The sequence below is a fragment of the Thalassophryne amazonica genome, chromosome 2 (assembly GCF_902500255.1).
Source record: "Thalassophryne amazonica chromosome 2, fThaAma1.1, whole genome shotgun sequence".
NCBI classification, from domain to species: domain Eukaryota; kingdom Metazoa; phylum Chordata; class Actinopteri; order Batrachoidiformes; family Batrachoididae; genus Thalassophryne; species Thalassophryne amazonica.
This window is the reverse complement of record NC_047104.1, coordinates 72,366,431-72,380,850: the sequence shown is the minus strand read 5'-3', so window position 1 is coordinate 72,380,850 and position 14,420 is coordinate 72,366,431. Positions and strand designations below refer to the sequence as shown.

Sequence of the window (14,420 nt, the reverse complement as noted above, 5' to 3'; positions counted from 1 at the left end):
AATCCCTGCTGCAGTGTGTGCAAACCTGGTGAAAAACTACAGGAAATGTTTGACCTCTGTAACTGCAAACAAAGGCTACTGTACCAAATATTAACACTGATTTTCACAGGTGTTCAAATACTTATTTGCAGCAGTAACATACAAATAAATTATTTAAAAAAATCATACATTGTGATTTCCAGATTTTTTTTTTTAGTTTATGTCTCTTACAGTGGACATGCACCTAAGATGAAAATTTCAGACCCCTCCATGATTTCTAAGTGGGAGAACTTGCAAAATTGCAGGGTGTTCAAATCCTTATTTTCCTCACTGTATTCTAATATTTTGAGATATGATTTTTTTTTCTTTTTTTTTTGCGTTTTAAGCCATAATTATGAAAATTTAAATAAAAAAAAAATGCTTAAAACATGTCTGCGTTTATGTTTAAAGGGGCAGTACAGTGTCTTCGTGGTTAGCACTACTGTCTCACAATGAGTAGGTTCTGGGTTCACTTCCGACCTGGTCCTTTCTGTGTGGAGTTTGCATGTTCTCCCCTGTGTTTGTGTGGGTTTCCTCCAAGACCCTTAACTGAACTAAGTTGTTCAGAAAATAGACAGATGGATGAGTCTCAAACATACAAATTTTTCACTTTCTGAAATAAGTGACCAAAAACCAGTGATGTGCGGTCAGGGGAGGAAGGTGAGGCTGTGCCTTATCTGTCATCATGGAAGGAAAAATGTAAAATGAAAACATATACTAAATGGTTATATTTATCCAGTGATTTATACTATAAAGGTCAAATGTATGAACTTAAATTCCATAGCTGGTGTACATAATGTACAATGTTTTTGTCAAGAACTGTATGTGTGTAACATGTTTCGTGTGCTGAGCGAGAATAAAACAGCTGCAAAAAGACACTAGGTGAGGCATGCAGTTTTCCTGCCCCATGGCAGGGGGCACTAGTGATCCCAGGGATTCTTCTTGCAGCAACTCCTCAGCTGCAGAATAAGTGACAGCAAACTGCAAATCAAGAGCCACGGTTATTTATTTTACTTTAAGAATGGAGTGTTACATATCCAAACTAAAACAATTTTCTAAACTGGGCTTTCAATCAAAGCAGAAGGTAATAATTAAAGGAAGACCAATACCAGAGCAAAAAGGTTTGCTTCAGATTGCAGTACAGAAGACCCACTCTTTTCAGACGGAGTGGGGCACGCGTAAAGGCTGGCTGTGTGGATGTCCAGCAAGAAACTGCCTTTTCTGCTTTTACTGCCTTCTTTTTTCAACTTGTGACAGTCACTGGACTCAGGTGGGATATTGTGACCTGAAGAATTTTGTCATCATACACGAGCGGTCGACTACTCACTCAAAGCCAGAAAAGGCTCCAAACATAGTTGGAACAGGACTGATGAAGGACGACTTTCGTCCCTGGCAGTGATCTCCACTGAGACAGAGAGACTTTTAAAACTGAAGGAAGATAAGGAAGACTTCTACAAGCAAGTCATCGATACTTTTGTTCAGAAGGAGCTTCATTTATAAGTAAAGGTAAGACCATAAATAATGTTTTTTTTTTTTTTTATTAAATGTGCTTTTTTGTGTGCTATAGGTTGTATGTGTAAAGAATGCTGATATGAGATTTTAAATATAACCTGTTAACTGCTGCCAATCAAAGCTGAATAAGCTACTCTGTGGGCTTTATATGTTTGTGAATCTGATTGTGATGAAGTCAGTGTCTCACCTGCCATCAACCTCACCACACATCACTGCAAAAAACATTGAACTACTATCCATGCTATTCTAATTTGTTGAGATGCACCTGTGTGGTACTGGATAATAAAAGATTAGGTGGGACTCAAAAACGGAGGTAAATCTGACGAAGTGAGACTTATGTGGCTATGACTGGACAAACTGTACATTATACAACTTGTCTGTTGCATTACAAGTCATAACTTCAGGGTGGAGTGGAACAGAGACATTCTACAGCAAAGAAATCTTGTGTGCCTTTTAGCAACCTGCAGCTGAAATTTAATGTCTTCTATTTTAACAAATCCTTAATTTCTGCAAATATATTACTATAGGCATATTTACCTATTTACTGTTCAAATCACAAGGTGTTTTTTGGTGTAAAATCTATGACCATTCATTCATTTTCTATACTTGCTTATGGGTCACAGGAGCTGGAGCCTATCCAAGTAGACATAGGGCCAGAGGCAAGGTACACCCTGGATAGAACTCCAGTCTACCACATGGCATCTATGGCCAGTAAAACTCAAGTTCATATTCAGTATGTCCTTCCTGTTTCTGAGACAAATTTGGGGTGATGTGAAGCCTTTAAGTACACACTTGACAAAATACTAGTTCCGTCCACAACAAGCAGACAGTAAAAACCTACACATACAGACTGACCGATTATGGGTCCGGCAGATGTGTGTAAGATTGTCCAGATGTTGAGATGTCAGTTCGGAAGACATCCTGCAGTGACTCTCTAACAATGATCAAGATAGAATGACAAAAACACAGATAATCAAGACAATACTACAACTGACAGAACACAAGATGAACTCTCCCATAAACCAAGGCTTTGAACCGGTTCATGGAAGGAAAACAAAAAACAGAAACTTTTGGTATTTTGCTAGGATTATTTTGGTTGTTGTTGGGACAAAATGCTGCCGTCCTGTGTTTTCCCCCTAGGAAACACACCCAGACAAACATCAACGGACTTCTTTAAAAACACACCCTCTTTCTCTTAAAAGGCTTCATTTTAGTCAATGTCTTATTTTGAAAAGTTCTAGCTTCTGCTGCCTGCTCCAGTATGCACTATTGTCTTCTGCATTTTGTGGGGGCTTTACAGTGCCACATACAGATCCAGGAATGATTTTTTTGTCCCCCTAACCAGTTTGGGAACATCAATTTTGGGGTGGAACCCAAAACCGGAAACGTTAAAATACCATTTTTGTTCTGAACAAAGAGTTTGTAAAAAAAATTCCGGTTCAAAGCCCTGCTGTAAACAACACATACAGTATAAATACATTCTAAGACAGTTTTCTTGAAGGTTATTGACAAAACGTACAATCTGATTAATTAAAAACAATTCAATATTGTATTGGGGCCCAATAGTTGCTAAGACACAGTCCTATTGTTGCTTATTTTACAATAATTACTATAACAATGAATTACAGTACTGCTGCTGTATCATCAATGCAAGAGAGAGAAGGAACAAAAATATACAATATTTACCCCACTGTTCTTGTAGTGCATTCAAGTTGTCTAATATTCTCTGGTGGTAGATCCTTTCCAGCTGGATACATAATAATGCTCGCTGGTCTGAACACCAAGTTAAGAAAAACAAGTGCTCACATCTCACATACACAAGACCAGAATCATTTACATGATGATGGGTTTTTGTTCTCCACAAATAGTGTGCCAACAGAGACCGAGAACAAAAAACAGAAATGCCCAAGGATCCAGTCTCATGTTTATGGACATGAACAGCCACAACACAGTCCTCCTTTGACATGGCTCAATGCTTTCTTTCATCAACTAAGCCTGTATATGTATGACACAGCTGAACCAGCTCTTTATCTACCACATTCGTCCTTCTATGCATCTCCCACCACAGGCTGGAAACCCTGTCATGTTCTAGCAAGTGTTGTCCTATCTTCACAAAGGTAATACTGATGAATACGAACCCCAGAAATCTCATGTCTAAAGCTTCAGAGATGAACGCCACAAATCTGAAAAGTTTGTATCTCAAAATCGGCTGAAGAGAATTGCACAAAAATTTGACATGCATAATCTTGGGACAGCTCTTGCGTGATTTCCATGGGTACGGTATGGCCTATTTGCTTTTACAATAGAAAAGTGGCTGTGGCTCACACTCTTCAACTTATAAAAGTGAAATTTTGAGGGATGATACACACCTGCTCGTCACTCATATAACAACAATTATGTATTTGCCTGCAGGTGGAGCTACGAAAATGCTTATTAGCCTAAATTGCCTTAATCTTACATCACTCCACTTTCACCCCAAAGAAAACAAAAATGTAATTTTTCCATCATATCCACGGAATGACAAAAATGTGAACCACTGACTATGGTCCAGGTCAACGAAATATCACCAAAATTTGCATAAACGTTTCTGTTGTAGATTTTACATTAAATATTTCACTCAAATCATTCAAACTGTGAGTTTGAAGGAGTATTATTTTCTATATACATTTCTGTGATGTGTGAAATATACAAGAGAACTGTGGAAATCCATAAATTGGCAATGATTAAGGATAAGGAAGCATCATCTGGATGAAAACGGGAATGTTACTTAAATGACAGAGCTGGCATTGATCACTAACTTGCCATTTGCAGCCCATTTACTCAGTCTGCTCTTCACCATTTTGATGTCCTTTGAGCCATTGGTCATTGCAAGCACTGGAATCTATGGCTTCTTTGGTACCCCATTTCTGTTTCTGCTTGTTGTGCTTTGTATTTTGTCGCTGATAGTATTGCCGCATCAGATGGTCACCCCACTGTGTCTGGTCTGCTTGGGGATTGTTCTAAATCAAATTTCTTTGGGAGTTTTTCCATTGTCGCCAATGTTCTTTCTCAGGAGGTGGGTAAGGTTAGACCTCATTCATGTGAAGGGCCTTGGAGCGACTTATATTGTGATTTGGCATTGTACAAACAAATGGACTTGAACTGAATATTTTCCCAAATATGATAATCTCCTCTGCCTTATGTACCACAAAAAGAATCATTCTGCCAGTACGGTTGACATTTGATTGAACACTTGGTTAAACATATATGAATCTGAATTTTAATATTTTGACAGAGTGCAGATAACCATTTAATATTTCCTCTCTCTCTCTGAGTGGACACGAACAGTGAGGAAATATGACAGCAAAAAACTCAAAATCCAGCATATACAGTAGTGTTCAGAATAATAGTAGTGCTATGTGACTAAAATGATTAATCCAGGTTTTGAGTATGTTTCTTATTGTTACATGGGAAACAAGGTACCAGTAGATTCAGTAGATTCTCACAAATCCAATAAGACCAAGCATTCATGATATGCACACTCTTACGGCTATGAAATTGGGCTATTAGTAAAAAAAAAAAAGAAGTAGAAAAGGGGGTGTTCACAATAATAGTAGTATGGCTGAGGAAAATGGGACGTTCAAGACATTGTTCAGAAGAACAGCGTAGTTTGATTAAAAAGTTGATTGGAGAGGGGAAAACGTATACGCAGGTGCAAAAAATTCTAGGCTGTTCATCTACAATGATCTCCAATGCTTTAATATGGACAAAAAACCAGAGACGCATGGAAGAAAATGGAAAACAACCATCAAAATGGATAGAGGAATAACAAGAATGGCAAAGGCTCACCCATTGATCAGCTCTAGAATGATCAAAGACAGTCTGGAGTTACTTGTAAGTGCTGTGACAGTTAGAAAACACCTGTGTGAAGCTAATTTATTTGCAAGAATCCCCCGCAAAGTCCCTCTGTTAAATAAAAGACGTGCAGAAGAGGTTACAATTTGCCAAAGAACACATCAACTGGCCTAAAGAGAAATGGAGGAATATTTTATGGACTGATGAGAGTAAAACTGTTCTTTTTGGGTCCAAGGGCCGCAGACAGTTTGTGAGACGACCCCCAAATTCTGAATTCAAGCCACAGTTCACAGTGAAGACAGTGAAGCATGGTGGTGCAAGCATCATGATATGGGCATGTTTCTCCTACTATGGTGTTGGGCCTATATATCGCATACCAGGTATCATGGATCAGTTTGGATATGTCACAATACTTGAAGAGGTCATGTTGCCTTATGCTGAAGAGGACATGCCCTTGAAATGGGTGTTTCAACAAGACAATGACCCCAAGCACACTAATAGACGAGCAAAATCTTGGTTCCAAACCAACAAAATTAATGTTTTGGAGTGGCCTGCCCAATCCCCGGACCTAAATCCAATTGAGAACTTGTGGGGTGACATCAAAAAAGCTGTTTCTGAAGCAAAACCAAGAAATGTGAATGAATTGTGGAATGTTGTTAAAGAATCTTAGAGTGGAATAACAGCTGAAAGGTGCCACAAGTTGGTTGACTCCATGCCTCACAGATGTGAAGGAATCACGAAAAACTGTGGTTATACAACTAAATACTAGTTTAGTGATTCACAGGATTGCTAAAAAAGCAGTTTGAACATCATAGTTTTGAGTTTGTAGCGTCAACAGCAGATGCTACTGTTATTGTGAACACGCCCTTTTCTACTATTTCCCAATTTCATAGCCGTAAGAGTGTGCATATCATGAATGCTTGGTTTTGTTGGATTTGTGAGAATCTATTGAATCTACTGGTACCTTGTTTCCCATGTAACAATAAGAAATATACTCAAAACCTGGATTAATCTTTTTAGTCACATAGCACTACTATTATTCTGAACACTACTGTATGTCAAAAAAGAGGTAGATTTCCATGGAAATGTCACGTCACCTGTAGCACATCAACTCCACAAGAGACAACATCGCACAAGGGCTGCTGAAGTGGTTACTCAGAAAGGTGTTTTCGTGGCCCCTCTGTAAATTGGCCATTTTAAGCCATACAATTAGACGCACAACAGGCACCGTCCTGTGTAACAGACCTCTAACCTGTACACGGTGGGTGATGTGCGTGGTGGGAGCAGTTTCTGATTCAGTGGATGTGATGAAAAACTCCAGCAGTTTCAACTAAAATTACTTCTCTTAACACCAAACTTGGTGTTAAGCTCTCACTGTGTGGCCGGGTCACGTCCCTACATGTCACATTGCCCTGAGTTATATCGCCCTGATGGGGTCCAAAGGCAATCTGCGTAGGACTTGGACCCCGTGTATCTGTGCTCGCTGATCTAGTTCATTCTAATGACTGCAAAGCTATAAGATTAAAAAGTCAGAGAGGCGATATTGAGGTGTTTTGGAGAAGTGCAAAGGAAGGACCAGGTTACACAAGGAGGAGGACGCTGAGCATGGAGACACCAAGCAGAAGGAGAAGAGGGAGGCCGAAAAGGAGGTTTATGGATGTGGTAAGGGAGAACATGCGGGTGGTTGGCGTGACAGCACAAGCTGCAGAGGACAGGGTGAGATAGAGACAGATGATCTGTTGTGGTGACTGCTAACAGGAATGGCTGAAAGAGGAAAAAGAAATGGTATATTTATTGGAGACAAAGTCCTTCTCAGAATTTCAAGACAGAACAATGGATTCATTGGTAAACAATGGTCTTATTGGTAAACTGCATGACTCCAAGAAATTATATCTGACTCAGCTGAGTCTTAACAGATGATGCTTCCACTCTTCTAAGGCCACTCTTCTAAGGCCTGATTTAGTGCGTGCAACTCTCTGCTTTCATAATTTTGTTCAACTAGAGTGACTCGACATGAGAAAATGGCACGAGTGTGGTTCTTGATCAGAGGAGTGTTGAGACAAGACAGCACCAATTCTGGTATTTGAGGCATCCACTTCTATAATGAACTGTCAAGCATGGTCTGGCTGCAGACGTGCAGGGGCTGTCGTGAAAAGGCATTTTAGTTCCATGAAAGCCTGGTTGGCCTCCAGATTCCAGGAGAAGGGAATGGAGATGTAGCAGCCCCAAGTGATTTTTGAGCAATCGGCCATATAAAGAAATGGTTGCTGATCGAAAATTCAGGAACACTGGAACATAAAGGCTCTACACCCTCTCAGATTACCACTGTAAGGCTCTGTGAGAGGTGTGGTTCCCAGGATGGAGAAGCTGGTGTCAGAGGAGACGTGTCTATGGTTGGTTGGTAATGGATGATTCTCTGGGGCGGGGCGAGCAAAAATAGTAGAAATATCATACACCTGCCTTCCAAGCCTGACAACATGCTTGGTCAGAGTTCAGAGGGTTCCCATAACCTCTCTAATACCCTGCTCATGTTGGCCCACCAGGGCTCCTTGGCAAGCTAAACCTGTCTGTATGTAGTCAGTGTCTGCGGGGTTTATTATGGCCAAACTATATTGTTGTGAGTAGCCAGAAGACAACAACACACTGACAACAGTTTGAAAGTGAGAAAAGGATTTATTTATTCTCTGTGCTACTGGGTTGAGGGAATGGACAGGCTGGATGCTTCTGTGTAGCAAGGAGAGGGGACTGGGCCTCAACCACAGAGAACTGGTGTTCAGTTGACTACTGTGTGTAGGGATGGATACTGATAAGATTTTATCAATATCAATGCCATTATCGATTCCGCTAATCTATCCGATTCCCTTATCGATAACTCATCGATAACAGGTTTTCTATCAGGTATGGGTGATGGTTCAGGCAGGACGCAAATGCAGGACTCAGACAACTGGCTCTGTATGTAAAAGCAGTTTACTGAAACAGTAAACGGGGTCCGGTGTCACGTACAATTCTTTCCGCCGTACAATTCTTTCCACCTCGCTTAGAAAACAGCGCTTGGAACCTGAGGTGGATGGATGATGAAAGAAGCAAAACACCTTTGCAATTTACGTCGATATTTTGATGAATTTCTTCATTTACAGCTATTGTCAGTTATTTAATCGTGTCCGTCTGGACGACTCTGAAATACTCTGTGGATATTTGTTCGTTCGGAAATATTCCACGAGGGCAGTCATCTGCTCACTAAACACTTGCATTTTCATTGAGTCCATGATTAACCAGTTAACAATTAAAATAGATCGAGTTTACTTCTGCCCTGGTGCCAGTTGACAAGTAGAGATGCAGACAACGAATAAACAGATCTACACATACGTAACATTCCGCGCTGTTTTCTAAGCAAGGCGGAAAGAATTGTACGGTGGAAAGAATTGTACGTGACACCGGTACACAGTAAGGCAGTCCAACAGGAATAACAAAACTAGTAACATCAGGTAAAGGCGTGGTCAAGGATACAGGCAGGTGGTCAAAAAACACATGAAGCAGGCAGAACGAGATAAGATACAGAGCTGGAGAGAAGGCACTAGGCGCATCAATCTGGCAATGGAGTAAAGCAAAATGAGGATCTTAAATACACCCAGGTGATGAGGGGCAGATTGAGAGCAGGTGTACGTCGAATACACCAGAATGAGGTTGTGGCCAGAGAGAGGGAAACACCCACCACCAAGAGCCAGCAGAGACAGACTAGAGAAAAAGTGACAGACAGACCCAAAGAGGAAAAACTCCAACAAGAGAATAAACAAAACAGAAAGTAACTGAAAAAAAGAAAAAAAAAGAAAAACACATCAAAGCCAAGAAATAAAAGCACACAAAACTCAATTGCTGACATTTTCTATGTCAACAACATTTTATTGAGTCTTAAAGTAAATAAATATGAAATTGGTCACTGGATCCTTGATCAGTGGATTTAAATAGAAATAAACAAAATCTGTAGTTTTGTCAAAAGCATTTCCTTTCAGACATTTTGGCATGGATGTCACTCCATACCTCTGAGCTGAGCTCAGCCAGCTGTGAAGCACATCAGCGCAGGACGTCTCATTTTGGGAGGAAAAAAACATTTTGATCAATTGCAGTTTATTGTCTGTATTACAGCGTTTGGGAAGAGGTGTCATTTGAATTAAATGGCAATTCGCTTTGAAGTTATTAATTCCGACCGGACTCTATCTTTCTAAGTTGACTCGGCAAAGAGCCATGCAGTATTTGGAGCTGTGCGAACGGAACAGAGGACGATTTTCATTTCTTTCTTGCAACAAAACAAGAGTCGCGGTTAGTGACTTTAAGCTGCACAAAAGTGACTCACGATTGACATCTTTAAATGGCTTTGAGAGAGGATAAGAAGCGGATTTGCCGCTTCTGAAAAGCAGCGAAGCATAGAACCAACGAAGCAACGGGTCACAGCACTGCTTCATTGCTTCAGAGATGAGATGAGATTTATTGTCAGTCATTATACGAGTGCAACAACAACCAAATTACGTGTAAACTCCAATTACCTCAGACAAGATACAGCAATTAATCCACAATTATTACTTGTTTACCGTAATAATGGCACACATCAGAATTAAAGACAACACATATACATTTGACATTGTTTATGTGCACTAAACTTGAAGCAGTCCGTCCTCCGAATTGAGGTAAAGTGGGTGAAGGCCGCAGCAGGCGGGCCTGTGCCGTTTGCTGAGCAGAGCCGCACTCCAAAAGCAGTTGATTACAGACCCGCTGCAGGGTCTGTAATCAACGTAGAGAAAGTTCCCTACAACCACCCTCAAAAAAAAAAAAAAAAAAAAAAAAGGCTGTTCTGAAGGACCGATAAGGGAAATCGTTAAGCAAAAAGACTATTGATGTCGGTGGGTTGAATCATTTCTTAACGATTCTCAAAAAGAACTGGTTCCCGATACTCAACCCTAACTGTGTGTAGAGGAAGCATAATCCACAGAACTTAATGCAGAGCAGACAATTGACACAGGCCATATGGACAATAAATCCTCTTCGCCAACATGCAAACTGTAATTAGCAAGTTCCCAATAATCATAGATCCCATCACAATCCTCTTCACTGCAGTTGGACCTATTCAGTCTGATCTCAATGTCAAGAAGAACAGGCTCAGAAGTCAAGGGCCGGCAGCAGACAGATCAAAATACACAGACAGGGTTCAAAACCAGGGAAGCAGAAACAAACAAATGCTGGGGAGTACACCACAATGGAATGATAGTCTGGCTCTCACTCTCAGTATCGACCTCCTTAAAAAGCTGTGCACTAATTCTTCCTATTATATATATTGGCACTTGCGTACCATCATGGGGGGGGGGGGGGCACACTATCTTTCTTGCCTAAATTTGTCGAGGTTCACTGACAAGCTTATTTCCAGCTCCTGCTCCTTTGTAGCTGATGAATAAATACGTATCCTGAAACAACCGCATCCCGCTGAGTTTACTTCTATGTTGGCACACAGCAGCAACACAGAATATTTAGAGGGGAATCCTGCAAATGGTGATAAAAGCATCAAATTCAGCATAAATACTCCTCCACTTGAATTTTCAATCGGTGGTCAGGTAGGGGTCAATTGAAGAATTACACAAAGGTCAAAATTAAAAAATGCTCCAATCATATAGAAAAATATTGCACATTATTTGCCTGATCACAAAGATTCCAAAAAGGTATAGTTTGGACTATCTGTGACTGAATTCCATGGAGTTACGGGATAAAAACAGCAAGAATGGTGACAAAGGTCAGTTTCATTTTGTACAGGAGTCAAAAGTTAAAGTTGCTCCAATTTTGGTAAAACGTGATGCAAATTACTAGTTGAGTTAACACGGTTCTAAAAAGGAATAGTTTGGACCGTGTATCATCCTTACTTATCACGTTACGGGGTAACATATGTCACATGCCATAGAATCCAATAGACGTAGACCTTGTTTGACCTTTACTTTGGAGACCAAGCATTCAACACTGTCAAAACTATTCCATTTATTAGACCATGGGCAAGGTCTTTAATCCCCTATTGCTCCCGGTGTGTAGTGAGCGCCTTGTGTGGCAGCACCCTGACATCAGGGTGAATGTGAGGCATTACTGTAAAGCGCTTTGAGCGTCTGATGAAGATGGAAAAGCGCTATATGAATGCAGTCCATTTACCATTTATTAATCCTATTAGCGCAACCAATAATTTGTATCACTTTTTACCAAAATTGGAGCAACTTTAACTTTTGACCCCTGTACAAAATGACACTGACCTTTGTCACCATTCTTGCTGTTTTTATCCTGTAACTCCATAGAATTCAGTCACAGATAGTCCAAACTATACCTTTTTGGAATCTTTATGATCAGGCAAATAATGTGGAATATTTTTCAATATGATTGGAGCATCTTTTAATTTTGACCTCTGTGTAATTCTTCAATTGACCCCTACCTGACCACTGACTGAAAAGTGGCCAATCATTTTTTTCAAAACAGGAATGTCTAAGGAGTATTTCGGCCGAATTTGATGCTTTTATTACCATTTGCATGATTGTTTCACTTATCTGCTGTGCTAATTGTTCTGCTGTCTGGCACTGCTCCAGTTTCACACCGCTTCATATGTAAACAGTCATTGTTCCCTTCAGTGAGGAGGGTCTCTACAGGGAGGAGGTACAGTATCTGACCTCCCACCTGATGAAGGCACAGCAAAGGCTCTTCTTCCTCAGGAAGCCGAAGCGGGCTGGTCTCTCCCCTCAGCTCCTGGTGAACCTCTACAGGAGCACTGTGGAGAGCATTCTCTGTCAGGGCATGACTGTATGATATGCCAGTTGCACAGCAGAAAAGACTTTGCTTGGGTTGTGAGGTCAGGCCAGAAGATTGTTGGAGCTGAGCTTCCTGTCCTGGATGCTGTGTATGCTGGACGTCTGCAAAGGAGAGCCACCAGGATCTCCACTGACCAAACTCACCCCGGATACCATCTGTTTGCCCCGCTCCCATCAGGGAAAAGATTCCGCAACATAACAACCCGGACTAGTAGACTGAGGAACAGCTTTTTCCCCAAAGCTGTAGCCTCCATCACCCCTCCTCTTCCCCGCCCCCCACTCCCATACTCACCAGCTTCAGCTACAGACTGAGGCTGAGCTACAGATTATTGCTCCTCCTTTTTACAACTTAGTTTACACTGTAAATAACATGTCTATTGTTGTCTCTTGCACCTTATAGCACTTAAATTTATTTTTATGGATCTTTTATATTTAATCTTTGCTGCTACTGACTGGTTCACCAACAGTGTTGCCACAGTTACTTTGAAAAAGTAATCCAATTACTGATTACTCCTTGAAAAAGTAACTTAGTTACTTTACTGATTACTCAATTGGAAAAGTAACTAAGTTAGATTACTAGTTACTTTTTTAGTTACTTTTCCCAGCTGCTGACAACAACCCTCTGCCACCTCAACATGACAATGATACCTGTTTTGCCAAAACTCACTTTATAGTCACCCTTTCTTGACTTCAATGAAAATAAATACTTGTTTTATAAAACGTAAAATAAAGACGTCTTTCTTGACCTCATATTTAACTGTTGACAGCACTGTAACAGTAAAACTTGCCATTTCTAACCTACATTGTTTATAAATGTAACTATTGAATTTTTTTCTAACATTTTTCTAACATTTAAATTCTCTCTAAACATTTTACTTGTCCAAATTATTATTATAAGTAGTATTAGTAGTTGTAGTAAACAAAAAAGGCTACAAAACTGGACCTTTAATCTAGGGGTGTTGTGGGGGGGGGGGGGGGGGCACATCCTTGCCCCACACCCCCATTCAATCTGGATTCGCCCCTGCTTTGGCGTCTGAGCACAAAGAATGGATAACATTTATTTATGCAGAAAACATGACCCGATTTACAGGTAAGAAAGTTTTATTGCGTTTTCACATCATGTGGTCCTCAGAAAGAGAGTTTAGGTGCATTTGAGTGGAAAATAGTGTTAGTTGTTGACGTGTCGCAGAGGATCAGCTGTTTTTAGCAGCAGATACGGAGCAGCTCAGCTCAGAATTCTAAATAAAGGAGGAAAAAAAAGTATAAAAATGTCTTTGTAAATCTCAGTGCAGGTGTGCTGTTATCACTGCGCTTTAAGAGGTGAGGACGAGTTGTAGCTGCTGTAGAAAACCGCGGATGAAAAGCTCACAGCTCGTTTAAAGTGTGTAGTTCAGTCGAACCCCGACCTCCTGCCCACAGACCAAGTTTAATGCTGCTATCGACCCACAATGCAAAAATAATAGTAACGCACAGTGACTTGGAGAAGTAACTTTAATCTGATTACTGATTTGGAAAGATTAACGCGTTAGATTACTCGTTACTAAAAAAGTGGTCAGATTAGACTAACGCGTTACTAAGTAACGCGTTACCGGCATCACTGTTCACCAACAAAGTTTTGTTGTTTATTACAATGACAATAAAGTCTCTCACTCTCTCTCTCTTATCCGGCAGGGGTGGTGACCAAGTGGTTAATGCGCTTGGTTTCAGTTCAGAAGGTTCCGGGTTCAAATCCCACCCCTGCCACATTTCTCCATGTAATGTGGAGTTGCGTCAGGAAGGGCATCCGGCGTAAAACTTGTGCCAATTCAACATGCAGATCCATCTTGGATTTGCTGTGGCGACCCCGAGTGCAAACAAGGGAGCAGCTGAAGGGACTTACTTACTCTCTCTCTTATCCCCTCCAGTTCTAAGAGTTCCAAATGACAGTCAGTAAACATCCAATAACCATTGTCACATTTGTGTTGCTTGAATCTTTGATTTGTCCATCCACAGTGAACAGGTAAGCATAAACATTGCTAACTTGAATGACTGGTAGCTATTTCAAGTCCAATGTCCAAGTCGCACCTCTCCAGGTGTGATCACAAACAGAGCAGTCAGCCGTCAGCGCCTGCTGTTGCTTTCTCTCTGACTGTTCGTAGTCACTTTTCACCAAATTGGGATAAACTTGTGCAGCTTTCTCCGTAAGACTCACCAGCTCCCGGTGTAATTTGCCACTACACAGAACACCCCTTA

General features: G+C 40.7%; 1 protein-coding gene across 5 annotated transcripts in view; it reads right to left on the bottom strand.

The window, feature by feature from the left end:
* cnsta (consortin, connexin sorting protein a) overlaps window positions 1-14,420 on the bottom strand; it is an 85,064-nt gene that overhangs the window by 22,300 nt on the left and 48,344 nt on the right. For all 5 annotated transcript variants that reach the window (XM_034187891.1, XM_034187881.1, XM_034187908.1 and 2 more), the window contains 2 exons: window positions 3,217-3,303; window positions 2,386-2,464 (listed from right to left, as the gene is read on the bottom strand). In XM_034187891.1, the coding sequence (XP_034043782.1) occupies window positions 2,386-2,464; window positions 3,217-3,303 (166 nt within the window). The remainder of the gene's footprint in view (window positions 1-2,385; window positions 2,465-3,216; window positions 3,304-14,420) is intronic.